The sequence below is a fragment of the Vigna unguiculata genome, chromosome 6, assembly GCF_037176805.1.
Source record: "Vigna unguiculata cultivar grain cowpea cultivar isolate G323 ecotype 2 chromosome 6, ASM3717680v1, whole genome shotgun sequence".
NCBI classification, from domain to species: domain Eukaryota; kingdom Viridiplantae; phylum Streptophyta; class Magnoliopsida; order Fabales; family Fabaceae; genus Vigna; species Vigna unguiculata.
In genome coordinates this window covers 38439661-38453670 of record NC_140797.1, presented here as the reverse complement: position 1 = coordinate 38453670, position 14010 = coordinate 38439661, and the positions used below count along the sequence as shown (strand labels likewise).

Genomic DNA, 14010 nt, shown 5'->3' with positions numbered 1-14010 from the left:
TCACAGGATTCATGAGGTGATAAGAAAGAGCGCTAGGTTCACCATTGAGAAACACATAGAAGAGGACAAAAAGGCAAAGAGAAGACAAAGACGAAAGGTGTTAAATTGATACCATTTAATTGTTGGAGAGAGAATTTCTCATTATGAAAAACAAAAACATAGTAACACAAAAGTTTGTGAGTGCTTGAAGATAAAGGGATTCAAGGAAACAGTCTATAAACAGAAACAAATCAACTAACTAACTGAAACAAGACGGAAAGAAGTTATATGTGACAAAGAAATCTCTATCATGTGTGGCAGCATATGACATAGAGTGACAGCACAAAAAAGGGAGTTACTGTACAAAATTTTAGCACTCTGGATTCTGAATCACATCTGTTTGATACACTTCATACACTTGTATCAAATTATACAAACTTATATAATTTCAAGCGAACTGTGACCAATTGTCTTTGTGATCCTTCTACGCTTCATAACTTTTCTAGTCACATTTACCTCTTCCCACATGCCAGCCGTTGCATATATATTAGATAGAAGAACATGAACCCCACTTTGACCAGGTTCCCGCTCTGTTAGTCGTGGTTTCACTTGATTAGCAACACACAAGTTTTCATGAATCTGGCAGCCATTTAAAAGAGCACCCCATATGGCAGTATTTGGTTTTACGGACATTGTCCCCACTAATCTTTCTGCTTCTATCAAACGACCAGCCCGACTCAAAAGATCAACCATGCAAACATAATGCTCTCTTTCTGGCACTATACCGTACACTTCTGTCATTTGTCTAAAATGTTTTTGAGCCTCTTCAACGAATCCAACATGACTACATGCGAATAAAACTCCTAGGTAGGTGATGTGATCAGGGACTATAGAACTATCCTTTTGCATTATTTGAAACATTCTCAATGCTTCATTTCCACGACCATGCATGGCTAAACCATTGATCATGCTAGTCCAGATCACCACATCCTTTTGCTGCAAACTGCTGAAAATCTTCTGTGCACCTCCCAACTCACCAGTCTTGGCATACATGTCAAGAAGAGCAGTATCAAGGGCAATGTCTGTTGCAATAATGTTAGTTTTTAATTGATAAGCGTGAACAGCTTGTCCCAATGCCAGAGCACAGAGATGGCCACAAACACTCAAAACACTCAGAAAGGTAGCCTTATCCGGATGAATCCCACTAGTCCACATATCAAAAAAGAGATCTAGCGCATCCTGATGCCTCTCATACCGATTGTAGGCATTAATCATACTGTTCCAAGCTACAGTGTTTCTCTTGGTCATTTTGTCGAACAGGTCTCTTGCTATCTTCAAGCAACCACATTTAGCATACATATCAAGAATTGCAGTTTCAAGAATTATATTACTATTAGGTGTGGGCACAAAGGGATCATAACCAGCCTTACGAATGCGCTGGTGGATCCGGCGTCCACTGTCAACGTCTCTGCTAAGAGCACAAGCCACCAAAGCATTCACCATAGTTATTTCATTAGGCTCGACACCCCAATGGCTCATGTCTTCAAACACCTTCAAAGCTTCATTTGGTTGGTTATTGTTCACAAACCCAGCAATCAAACAAGTCCAAGCAACCACATTCGACTTGGGAATATTACCAAACACTTTCAGTCCTGACTTCATATCTGCACATGACGCATACATTTGGAGTAATCCAGTAGCAACATAGGCATCAGCTTCAAACCCGGATTTCACTATGCAACTATGAATGCATTTTCCACAATCTTGATCGGCAATTAAACAACATGCTTTGAGTGCAAATGGGAAAGTAAAGGAATTGGGAGAATATCCATCTTCTATCATTTGTCTATATACAAGCATAGACATTCTTGGATTGTGACCGTTAACAAAACCTCGTATCATAGAGTTCCAAATGTAAACGCTCGGGGTATCAATTTGGCGAAATACCAAGTTTGCATAATTGATGTCCCCAAACTCTGAATCTACACAGAAGTCAATAAGCTTGCTCAAGGGGACTATGCAGTTAATAGTTGGGGTTGTGACTATCAACCCATGCAGTTTTTTCAAATCACTCATACTTCTGCATTTTGCTAACAGAGAGAGAATCGAATTTTGGTTTATCATCTCCAAGTGTTTGTCTTAAGAACATTTTCGTTGTACTATTTTGATGTAGCTCACACAAGATCCATTTTTTCAGCCCCAATAACACGTATGGATACAAAAACTACTTCCATAGGATTCTGGGTCAAATATCAATGACACGTACGGGTCCAAATGTGTTCTTGTGTTCTTACTTAGGATGAAAAAAATCCAAAAGATTTGACCTTTTTTTTCTTAGGAACAGTTCCTAAAATTACAAAATACTAAAAATTCATTGGAATCTTGGTTGGTTTTATTGATTTGGTATAAAAATTGCTCTTTTGTGACACCTGTTGTTAATAAATTGTTTCAATTGCACATAAGCATGGGAATGAATAATAACAAAGACGTGGATATATGTATTCATTATCCTTTATCTGGCTGTAAATGTGCTGGAACATATTATTATTTTAAATTTATATCTCTATAATCATAAATAACATTAATTAATATTTTAAATGCATAACTCATCTTCCTTACCTCATCTTCCCCAAATGGAAAGACTAAAAAACTGTTTGGCTCGTGTTTTTTCTCTTATGTTACTTTCTTTTTCAATACACGAAGGAAAAAAAAAATATTTTTTCACATTTTCTGTTTGTGAACTCTCATCTGGTTTGTTCAAAACGTGTATGAATCATGTTCATCGTGAGTTTTAATTCGTTTAATTATGACAATTTGATAATGACAGCGCATAGATAATAAAACAGTTTTAAATGATACATTATCAAAACTACAAAAGTCATGGTGATAAAATAAGGTAATAGTAGTTCTTAAGTTTTTTCTTTTCTTCTTGATCTTAAATAAATACTTTTGATAATTAATTACAATCTTTGTCAGTAGAGTTTTTTTTATTGAATATAAAGTAAAAATGTGTTTTTTTCATAACATCTCTACCAAAAGCATATAAAGTGTTTAGTTGAAAAGGCTTAATTTAAAAGGTTAATTTTTCTGCGTTAGAAAGATAGGATTTTTCTTAAAAAACAGAGAAGCTAAAAGACATATTTGTAACATATACAATGATTACTTTATTAATTTGTGTTTTTATTTAACCGATGGAGTTATAAAGGTGATTATGAATCTTTAAGGAAAACAGTATGTGTTTTGGACATAATACATGGCATACTAATAATCATTCCGTGTTGAGTATTGTAACAGCAAATACACAGTTCGACGAAGGTGCAAACAAAATTGATACCATAACTGGCACTACATTGGATGAAAACAAAAAACAACAACGTAAGGTAAGAACATAAACGTGAGTTATTCAGGAAATCCATGCATATTACATGAGCATTGAACAAATGGAGTGTAATGCACACCTCACACACAAACAAACAAAGAGATTGTAAATTTGTATATATATTGGTATCTGTTTCTCATACCATATCTTTTTCTGTGGTTACATAGTCATTTTCTTGTTAGAGAGTTTCTTTTATCCATGGCCAATGTCACAGAATGTAGCAGTAAGAGTGGTGAGAAAACCCATGATGTGTGGCCATGCAGAATGAAGCTAACAACAGATTGCATGCGCTGGGATAGCCTCAAGATCTCACCAATGGAGTTTGAAGAAAGCATGCTAGGGCACATGAATGAAAGCAGCCGCAAAGCTTTGGAGTCATGGATTCCAGTGAAGATCTTGATCTATGATGTTGATAATGGTGAAACTTATGATGCTAAGTTGTTCAAGAAAGAGTCGTTTTGGTTTGATCCTATGCCTGATTCTGGTGAAAAGTCATCCATGAAGGAGCCACCTTGTTACAATTTGGAAAAGGCAAGGGAAGAGTTTGCTTATTCGATTGAGCCTTTCAGACAGATCATAAGGAAAAGAGATCTGAAATATGATCAAGAAATTGGACTCCGCTACTGTGGTGGCAATGTGGTTGTGGCATTCGAGTTTTCGGTTTTGCATTCACTACCTTTGGATATTTTAGTTTAAGACTTTAATTATATGTAGATGTAAACATTTTATCAAGCATCATTCGTGCTGGTTTAGTTGCATTTTTATGAAGATGAGTCTCTCACAGTAGAGAAAAAAAAATGCTTAGATCCATGAATTTGTCCATTTCAAAACTAATGGCTGAGATATTTTCTTTGTTTTTCTCCTGATTTTGCCGGAACCTTTTTTCACTTTCTCTTTGCTTTGCCCTAGTGTATGATTCATGTGAGTGGAAGGGGTGCGTGACGAGGAAGAGTTAAAGATGGAGGTGATTCAAGAATTGAAACTGAGTCTGAGAGAAGATGAAGGAGAAGACGCGGCGCTAGCTAGGGTTTTATAAGGACTAATTGGAAAAAAGAGAGGGATAAAGAAAATAACAAAAAATAAAAAATATATCTCAAATTTTTGCGAGGAGTTGCACAATTATTACGTCAAATTATGTTTAAAGTAAGAGATCAGATTTTAAAATTTTCAAACTAATTTAGTTTTTTCTATATATTATGATAAAAATTATAATATATGAACTAAAATAAAAACCCTCCTTAACTAAAATAAAAAGAATGAACCAAGATATTATTTATTAGGTGGAAGAGATGTGAATTGGGGTGAAGTGGAGAAATAAAATATTAAATGCACAATTCTTATTTTGGGACCTTATTAAGCCTAAACAAGAGCTGCCACCACAATGTAGATGTTGATTGAAGTTAAATTAAATTAATAAGCTAGAATATATAGCTTAATGTTTTTATATGTAATAAAAATTATGAATTGATTAAAAAATATATGGAAAAATTGGTTACACGGGGAATTAAGGTTGGATTAGATGATTGGTGAAAATGTACAGTAATGTGTTGATAATTAATTGTGCACGCATTCCACATGGATCTGCTTCACTGGATTCAGACCCATATACGAAGACAAAACGACACGGATTACTCAGAACCCTGGGAGAGGAAGAAGAAGAGAAGAAAAAGCAATGAGGTGAGAGAGAAACTTTTGGTTTGTGAAAACGCAATTCATAGCATAACCGAAGAGAAATGGAGGTTAGAGCCAGAGCACCGGGGAAGATTATATTGACCGGTGAACATGCTGTGGTTCATGGATCCACCGCAGTTGCTACTTCCATTGATTTATACACCTACGTTTCTGTCCACTTCGCCACTCCTTCAGGTATTTTACTCTCTCTCGTTGATTTCATTCTGTTGTTCTTTCAATATCCACCTCGCGATCGCAGATATGTGTTATTATTGTTATTATTTGGTTGAAATTGAAACTTGCGAAATTTGTGATGATCGGTAATGGCGTGTTTGAGCGACGCCGTTTAAGATATGGTTGAGATTCTGATTCAGTTAGGATTTGTGGATTGTGTGGTAGACGACGGGGATTTGTTGAAACTGCAGCTGAAGGACACGGCGTTGGAGTTCTCATGGCCTATTAGTAGAATAAAAACGGCGTTTCCAGAATCCGTGTTATCTTGCACTCCGACCTCCTGCTCCGTCGAGGTTGCCAAGAGCATTGCCGCACTCGTTGAAGAGCTGGACATTCCAGAGGCTAAAATTGGAATTGCTTCTGGAGTTTCCGCGTTTCTCTGGCTGTACTCTTCTATTCAAGGGTCTGAACCAACTCTAAAATTCTTGTTGTGTGTGTGTGAGGATGTGTTTTTGTTTTATTTGTGTAGGTTTGATTGTGTTTCGCTCTTTGTGTAGAGTTAAGCCTTCTACTGTGGTTGTCACTTCTGAACTTCCTCTCGGTTCAGGATTGGGTTCCTCGGCCGCGTTTTGTGTGGCTCTCGCGTCGGCCTTGTTGGCTTATACTGATTCTGTTTCTTTGGATTTGAGTCATAAAGGATGGCTCTCCTTTACGGAGAAGGATCTTGAGTTGGTAAATAAGTGGGCCTTTGAAGGGGAGAAGATCATTCATGGAAAGCCATCTGGAATTGACAACACAGTAAGCGCGTATGGTATGCCTCAGCCATTTTTCTACTAAGTTTCATTAACTTTTATTGTTACTGATTGGAACTTGTCTTTTTTTTTTGCATTTATTCTAGTTACTGATGAATGAAATGTTTTCGGTTGTTAAGAAGGGATGTGGGAACTAGCCGTGTACGTGTTTCTCTTTTACTTGGTCTGTTAATAGTCTCACCAGAACTAAGGCATAACTTAAGGTCATGGCACACTGATTTGTGCCAGTGCATTGAGAAATATACAAGTCTTTGGTGGGAGATATATCATGTATAAATTGTGATTTGTTTGGAGTGTTTAATTATCATATACTGTGTTTACAAATCTAAGTTACTGCCATTGAATCTACAATTCACTTGATAGTTACCATTATCAGGTAACATTATCAGCTTCAAGTCAGGTAACATAACGCGCACAAAGTCAACTGTGACACTTAAAATGCTCATCACGAATACAAAAGTTGGGAGAAACACAAAAGCATTGGTGGCTGGTGTTGGAGAGAGGATGCTAAGGCATCCTGAAATAATGGCTTTTGTGTTTAGTGCTGTTGATTCTATTAGCAAGGAGCTGACTTCCATTCTAAAGTCACCCACACCTGACGAGCTCTCTCTAACTGAGAAAGAAGAGAAGATAGAAGAACTAATGGAAATGAATCAAGGTCTGCTCCAGTCTATGGGGGTCAGTCATGCCACTATAGAAACTGTTCTGCGAACAACGTTGAAATATAAGTTGGCTTCCAAATTGACTGGAGCTGGTGGTGGGGGCTGTGTTTTGACACTGCTTCCAACATGTATCCTCTTCAATTATTGTTCTTTTCCTTGTGCTTCTAATGCTTTCTATTACTCTCTAATTTTCTTTTTCTTTTTTATTTTCTTGTCTGCAGTTAGTGAATAGCCTATGTTTGCTTTTATTGTTCTATTAATCGGTTTGGTTTAGAAAAGAGGAGGGAAAGGGAAGGACTCCGTGTTTAGTTTGTGAGTGGATGTGACAGAAAATAAAATAATACACTATCATACTCTTATCATATACCAATAAAACCATTAAGTTCAAGTACTCAAACTAATGATAATTTAATCAGCACATTTTACAAGCCTCAAGCGTTTTCCCTCACCTTCAAATCCTTAAAATATTGGAGGAGAGACAAAATTAACAGGGAGGGGCTCTTTTTACCCGTAAATACTGCCGAAAGGGTTGTCCTTGTGCTGCCTTGTTACATAGGTTTTTGTATATACACTCATAAGGCATTAAACCCTAGACATGCCCTTTTTTGGATTAACTTTTTAACACAGGAGTTTTTCAGTTGAGATAAGGTAGCTCATAAATTTGAATTAGGGGCATATGAAGAAATTAGGTGAGAAAATTGCGAGAGGTTAAATGAGGAAGCTTCTTAGAAAGTTAAGGACTGCAAGTACTTGTTCAGAAATTTATGCCCAAGTGCATGAAGTGCATATGTGCTGGTGAAAGTTGAATGAGGAAACTTCTTGATTTATTTTGTACTTCTTCTCTAAGTGTTTGTTATGATATAGGGACTTAACTACATAAGCATGGTTAGAACACCGGCAAGTGACAGTAAAGACGTGTTTCTTTAGAGCAAAGTCTTTGCATTTATCTATATTTTCTATCTGACTTTCTCTTATTCCCAGCAATGTCAATCTACTTCATACATCACAGTTTTCTTTCTCTAGATGCTCTTTGGGCGATTAAAACATAATTTTATGGTGGTGGACGATTTCTGGTGTTAATAAAAATAGAAACCAAAGTCGTTTCCTTAATCCTTGTTGCCCATCATGATTTCTTAGCTTTTAAGTATAATATATTTTTTAATCTCAATTTCTTGTATCGCTTCCTTGACATACTTTAATCAGTACTATCAGGCACTATTGTAGACAAAGTAATTTCTGAACTGGAGTCATGCGGATTCCAGTGTTTCATTGCTGGAATTGGCGGGGGAGGTGTTGAAGTTAACTTTGTGATGTCATCTTGATTTTCTATTTTTATTTTTCCAGGTATTGATATCAGCAAGTATCAGATCCTCAAATAAACAGCATGAAAATATATGCTTCCTTTATTACATCTAGTGTGTCAATCTGTAACTTTTGCTTTTCTGTTGTTGAATTAATTTAAACAGTTTCTTATTCAATCCTGAACGGAATTGGCAGATATAAATTCGCATATTTGATTAAGAACATGGTAGTCAACGGGATGGATCGTGGAGTGACGTATCGTATCCAAGGTCCGTCTCTTTCACACGCACACGCTTTAAGTATCTTACTGATGTGGTTTAGAAATTGTATGAAAACGTTTTAGTGCCATAAGGCTGACTCAGATACTAATTACCTGGACTGGACTGAGGAACTGAAAACTAAACAGTACATACAAATTACCTATTTGTATGTACTAAGTAGCCAAGCCATTTTTGTGTGTGGATATTGGATCCAGTTATATTACTAGATTCGTGAGAGATAAATCGGATCTATTTTCTTGACCCTTAAGAAAAATAGTAGATCCTTTACACAAAAGGAGTTGAAAATATGGAAACAAATTAGGATACTTCCTTAATTACAGAAGTGTTCTTTTCTTCCTGTGTTCCCATAACTACAAGTGTTTCCTCATAATTTAAAATGATTATTTTACTCTTTGTAGAAGTTACTTACGTTACATCTATAGGGTGCGTAAAGTATAAAAATACCCTTACTCTACTTGTGAGGATAAATATATTGAATTTTCATGATTCTACGTTACCTAGTTCACTTCATTTTCTTTTCTTGGATGAATAAGCCAATTGAGAATTTCACGTGATAGGAAGTTTCATAAACACACTTAACTTTTATTATTCATAATCACGCTTAATTTTTTTCAGTAAAATAATTACGAACAGAATTTTGACAACATGCCAGATGGTGGCTAAGACAATCATTAAGGAGAAATTGAGCTCTACAATGACCAAGTAGCATTTTATTACTTTTACACTATATGTTTCAGAGCAAAACATACCTTACTTTCAACTACAATCTTCATCCAAACATGTAAATTCTTCCTAACACATTAACTCCTCTAGAGATTGTCGATGTAAGGTATAACAATCTCTATTAATGAGAGTCAATTATCTTTGGAAAATATCATCAAGCATTCACAATGGTTCCACCTGAAAGAAAAAAAAAGCCAAAAAAAGTAAGTGAAGTCAAATTCGGAACAATAAGTGCTTGTAGTTAAAATAGTATTGGTGTGTTTATGACCATTGGGGTGGAGAACTTGGCCAGTTATGTAAGAGGAGGATTGGTTGCTAGCAAGAAAGACATAAGAAGGAGCAACTTCAATAGGTTGGCCTGCTCTTTTCATTGGTGTTTCTGAACCAAATTTAACAATTTCTTCCTCCTTCATAGTTGCTACTATTAATGGAGTCCAAATCGGTCCAGGTGCAACCCCATTCACTCTTATTCCCTTACTCACTAGCTGAAGTGCTAAGGCCCTCGTAAACGCCACAATGGCTCCCTTTGTGGACGTGTAATCTATTAGTGTTGCATGTCCCCTGTATGCATTCACTGATGTTGTGTTGATAATGCTGCTTCCTTCCTTCATGTGCTTCAGAGCATGCCTATAAAATTAATGTCATACATTGCATGTAATCTATTTTAGTTTCAATCACAGCTTTAGTAGTTAACGAAATAGATAAAATAGATCATGTTGTGAAGATAAATGTTGGAAACAATGTTTAAAGACAGGTTTGGTTATCTGTTTACTTGGTCATGAAGAAATGAGAAAAGATATTAGTTCGAAACACTCTCTCGAGTCTTGTTTCATCGATCTCTTCCAATGATTCAGTCTCGTATTGCTCAGCTGCATTATTGACCAAAATGTCAATGCGACCATAAGCATCTACCACCTCATCCACCACCCTTTTGCAGTTGACTTCATAGCCCACATCCACAGCTATAGCCATTGGATCTTTGGCATCTGCAGTCTTAGCCTTTCTGATAATTTCAAGTGTGTCTTTGGCATCTATGTCTTCGTGTTCCTTCACATAGGTGAAGATAACGGTAGCACCCTCCAACGAAAACAAGTTACATACGGCTCTGCCAATTCCAGAGTCACCTCCAGTTACTACAGCTACCTTCCCCTGAAAATATATATATAACCGATTAAGTAGAAGGAGATAGAAAAAAGTACTTTCAGATAAATCACTGCATATTATGATATATATGCTTGCATACTTGAAGTTTATTTGATGGTTTGTAATCTGGACTGCTATATTGGGGTGGCGGATTCATGAGATACTCCTTGCCAGGTTGTGTGTCTTGCTTCTGAGGGGGGAAGCTGTGTTCACCAGAAGCCATTCTCTCTCGTAAAAAAGCTTCAATTTTGAGAATCTAAAAGATGGTTGAAAATTATGTGGTGTAGTCCTGAGTTGAAAGGGTGCTTTATAACGTTATCCTTGTTGAAGGAAGTGTTAGGAATGTAGGGTAGGTTTGTGATTGGGTATGGAATGCAAATTGATGGATACACTTAATACACATGTGTTGTGTTGGTAAGTTGCATAAAAAGAAAAAGACTATATATAAGAAAAATAATCTTTTCTCGCCTATGAACTCGATAATATACTTATTAAGAGAATTTTTTTTATATTTGTAAAAAAAGACAAAGAATAAAAAGTAAAATAATAAATACAGAGTTGGTGTAATATTGAGAAGTAATATTAAATCGAAGTAAAAGAATAAATTACCATTGTTCTTTATAATTGTGGAATGGGGTACTCAGTGGGGATTAGTTTGTGGTGGTAGACACGGTTACCCTATATTTTGGTTGTCCTTTCACATGTAGTGGTTTCCTTCGGGACACGTTTTTTTTTTCCTTAACTAATTTTGTGACAACTGTCGCGGTATCTTTCTCACGTTTTCTATTTGGAAACCTCTTCTTGAAGGTGCCGTCTAATTAATATGATCGGCTACAATTAACTTCTATAATACAATTTTCGGAAGTGGAAAACCCATTTATTACAGTCCCTAATAAAAAAACATACTAAGTAAAAAAATCAATTATCATTCCATACTCCTATCTTATACTTACATGTGCATAAAATTTTATTCCCATGTTATCAAACATCGAAGTACATTTTTCTGTAAGTTATTTTATTTTTCTAAACATTAATTAAATAATTTATAAAATAAAAACCATAATAAAATAAACATGATATTTTTGTTTTCAATATCAAATATTAAAAAAATTATAGTGATATAAATAATAATTAAAAATTAAATAACAATAGGATAAAAATCTAAAGAAGAGGAACTGGTATCTATCTTAAAAATAAATTACAAAATTAAAGACAATAAAAATTCATAAATTTTAGAAATTACCTAAAAATTAGATATATTTTAATAAATTAAAATAAAAAGACGAAGATGGATATTATGATATTATGATAGATAAAATAAAATAAATATGTATATATTATTTATGTCTTTATACTTAATTTAAAAAATTAAATATTATTTATATTCTCCCTATATACCTATTAATGATATAATTCTTTATTAAGATTTATAAAGAATGCTAGAATTCTTTACTAAGATTGGAACATGATGAGAAATGCAATAGTATAATTCATAGTACTTCTTAGTATGGAACTGCATTTGACTATGTAGCTAATGTGGCAGAAAAAAATTGTTTTTGAATACGTTAAGGAAGATTAATAGTTAAAATCATAAATTGATAGTTTAAATTGTTAATTCCTTGCATAATTTAGAAAATTACTAGTCAATATTTGTGAATTGTATTTTGACTTCTATTTTCTTTAAAAAATTCAATTATTTTCTATAACGCTCATCGGGAGATTATTATTTAGTCCTGTTTAATTACAAATCAAACCTTTACAAATACATAATAACCCTCTTATCCCAATACTACAACTATATATACATAATAATTAGACAAAGAAGAACGAATGCAATTAATTAATATTTATTTTGTTTTTGAAACAAACGCCACATAGAATCACAAGGAGTTTGACGAGTAGTTATAGTATGGGTCTGTGTGAGTTGTATATGAAATGGAAAATGAATTTTCATACTAAATGACAATTAACTTTTAGAAAATATTGAAAAAAGTTAACTTTTTTTATATTTATAAGAAAAGAAAAATTTTAAGATAAAATAATTAGAGGTGTCAACTTGGTCCTAGCCCATGGATCAACTCTGACTCACTTTTCATAAAGTCCCATTTTAGGAGGACCCCAAATGAGGGGGCCAAAAGAAAGTCTCAGCCCCCAAAATCCCCTCTCTAGTGGGTTAAGACTAGGGTTAAGGTGGGTTAGGCCCCCAAATAATACTACATTAAGCCAGAGTGAAAGATCAAGTCGAGCGACCCGGACGGGTCTGAAGACCCACACAGACCCGACGAGCCAAACATTTTCAATCACCCGGACAAGTCCGAAGCCCTAGACGAGCTCAACGACCCGGACAAGCCCTAAGACCCGAAGACCCAAATCAGTCCAACAAATTGGACGGGTCTGAAGACCTAGACGTGCCTGATAACACCGAGAGGCCTGACAACTCGAACAAGCACAATGACCTGGACGGGCCAGACGATACGGACAAGTCCAACAAAATGGATGAGCCCGAAAACCTGAACGAAACTAACAACTCGAACGGACCCGAAGACCCGGATGGGCCCGATTACCCGGATGGACTAGACAATCTAGACGGGCCTGACATCCCAAACACGCCAAATGAACCAGACAAACTTGACGACTCGGACGGGCCCGACGTTTTTGGACAGTCTTGCTCGTTCGGGTTGTCGCGCTCGTCCGCGTCGACTGTCTGTCCGGGTCGTCAGGCTCGTCTAGATCGTCGAGTTCGTCCGGGTCGTTGGGTCTGTCATGGTCATCATGCTCGTCCTGGTCGTCGAGCTCGTCCGGGTCGTTGGGCCTAGCTGGATAGTCGAGCCCAACCAGATCCTCGGGCCCGTTCGGATCGTAGGGCATGATCGAGTCGTCAGGCCCATTCGGGTCGTTGAGGTTGTCAAGATCATCGGGCAAGTCCGAGTCATTGGGCCTGTCCCACAGATAATAATATATTTTTAAAAAATAATATATTTTTCATGTTGAAGATGAAAGTCCATGGGTTAGCCCTGATCAACAACAGGGCTTTTGTAGGGTTGTTGATCCTGTAAACTTCTTTGATGGAGTTTTTTTTCATTGTGGGTTTTTTTGGTCCTAGTCCACATGGACCAAGGTCAAGTCCCGTGAGTTGGGCCAAATTGACACCTCTAAAAATAATAAATATAAAATGCGTGTAATTTGTATGAAAATAATAGTTGTATATGGAATATAGATAGACACCGACGAAGAGAATTTGCAGAAGGAATTTGGATGTTTTGTGTCGGTTTGGTGTTTGATATTTCAAGGATCGTGATGAAAAAGAAGTGCACCTGAAACAATATAAAATTGTCTCTTTGATATACAAACAAAATATAAGAAAGAAAAGGAAAAATATTGTCGGTCCACGTCGCTACAATAGATCCTCTACAATTTCAAGAAAAAGAAACTAAATTCAAAAGAGAAAAAGAAACTTAATTATTACAATATTTATAATCATGTTATACAAATACAATTTATTTTAAATTTAATTAATTTCAAATCCTTAATATTATTAAATTTTATTTTTTTATTTTATGAATTGAAAGGTAATTAATTAAAATTTTAATGGCTTTTTACTAAACTGAACAAATAGTTTATTTGCTGACAATGAATTTATCATAAACTTAACTATAGCTGTCTAATTAATTGATGTAATTGAATATATCTGATGAATTGATAGCTGTGAATGGCATAGTATTGCTACCAGTGATTAATTAATACATATATTTAGAAAAGTAAAATGTGCGCGTAACAATAAATACATGGTAATTAAACTCATTGGCTTCGATAAAAAAGAAAAAAAAAAAAGAAATTTAGTTGAAAAGGTGATTCGGACAATGGATTTTGGTGGTAATTAGCAG

The 14010-nt window shown here is 35.5% G+C and overlaps 3 protein-coding genes across 7 annotated transcripts; 1 reads left to right on the top strand and 2 right to left on the bottom strand.

Moving 5' to 3' along the window:
- Positions 1-292: 292 nt before the first annotated feature.
- On the bottom strand, positions 293-2342 carry MEF19 (mitochondrial editing factor 19). Its single transcript, XM_028075774.2, has one exon. The coding sequence runs from the start codon at positions 2101-2103 to the stop codon at positions 418-420; it is 1686 nt and encodes a 561-aa protein (XP_027931575.2). The 5' UTR covers positions 2104-2342; the 3' UTR covers positions 293-417.
- Positions 2343-4930: 2588 nt separating this feature from the next.
- On the top strand, positions 4931-10440 carry MK (mevalonate kinase). Of its 5 annotated transcripts, XR_014995820.1 has the most exons (7): positions 4931-5224; positions 5429-5666; positions 5761-6014; positions 6392-6805; positions 7881-8021; positions 8175-8248; positions 10301-10362. XR_014995820.1 is itself a non-coding variant. In XM_028076197.2 (6 exons), the coding sequence occupies exons 1-5, from the start codon at positions 5092-5094 to the stop codon at positions 7997-7999; spliced, it is 1158 nt and encodes a 385-aa protein (XP_027931998.1). In that variant the 5' UTR covers positions 4931-5091; the 3' UTR covers positions 8000-8021; positions 8175-8594. The 5 variants fall into 5 exon arrangements, 3 of the variants coding, with proteins under 3 accessions (XP_027931998.1, XP_027931999.1, XP_027932000.1); XR_014995821.1 differs by lacking the exon at positions 7881-8021 and having other exon boundaries at positions 10301-10440; XM_028076197.2 differs by lacking the exon at positions 10301-10362 and having other exon boundaries at positions 8175-8594.
- LOC114187823 (NADPH-dependent aldehyde reductase 1, chloroplastic-like) lies at positions 8822-10407 on the bottom strand. Its single transcript, XM_028076200.2, has 4 exons — positions 10227-10407; positions 9756-10132; positions 9252-9610; positions 8822-9160 (listed from the first exon to the last, which is right to left on the bottom strand). Exons 1-4 carry the CDS (start codon positions 10347-10349, stop codon positions 9138-9140), a joined length of 882 nt encoding a protein of 293 aa, XP_027932001.1. The 5' UTR covers positions 10350-10407; the 3' UTR covers positions 8822-9137.
- Positions 10441-14010: the final 3570 nt, after the last annotated feature.

Coding starts and splice junctions, on each gene's coding strand:
- MEF19 (XM_028075774.2), bottom strand. CDS start 2,103: ATGATAAACCAAAATTCGATTCTCTCTCTGTTAGCAAAATGCAGAAGT.
- MK (XM_028076197.2), top strand. CDS start 5,092: ATGGAGGTTAGAGCCAGAGCACCGGGGAAGATTATATTGACCGGTGAA. Junction 5,225..5,428: donor CCACTTCGCCACTCCTTCAG/GTATTTTACTCT, acceptor ATTGTGTGGTAG/ACGACGGGGATTTGTTGAAA. Junction 6,015..6,391: donor CAACACAGTAAGCGCGTATG/GTATGCCTCAGC, acceptor TACCATTATCAG/GTAACATTATCAGCTTCAAG.
- LOC114187823 (XM_028076200.2), bottom strand. CDS start 10,349: ATGGCTTCTGGTGAACACAGCTTCCCCCCTCAGAAGCAAGACACACAA. Junction 9,611..9,755: donor TCTCATTTCTTCATGACCAA/GTAAACAGATAA, acceptor TTAATTTTATAG/GCATGCTCTGAAGCACATGA. Junction 9,161..9,251: donor CCAAGTTCTCCACCCCAATG/GTCATAAACACA, acceptor TTTTTCTTTCAG/GTGGAACCATTGTGAATGCT.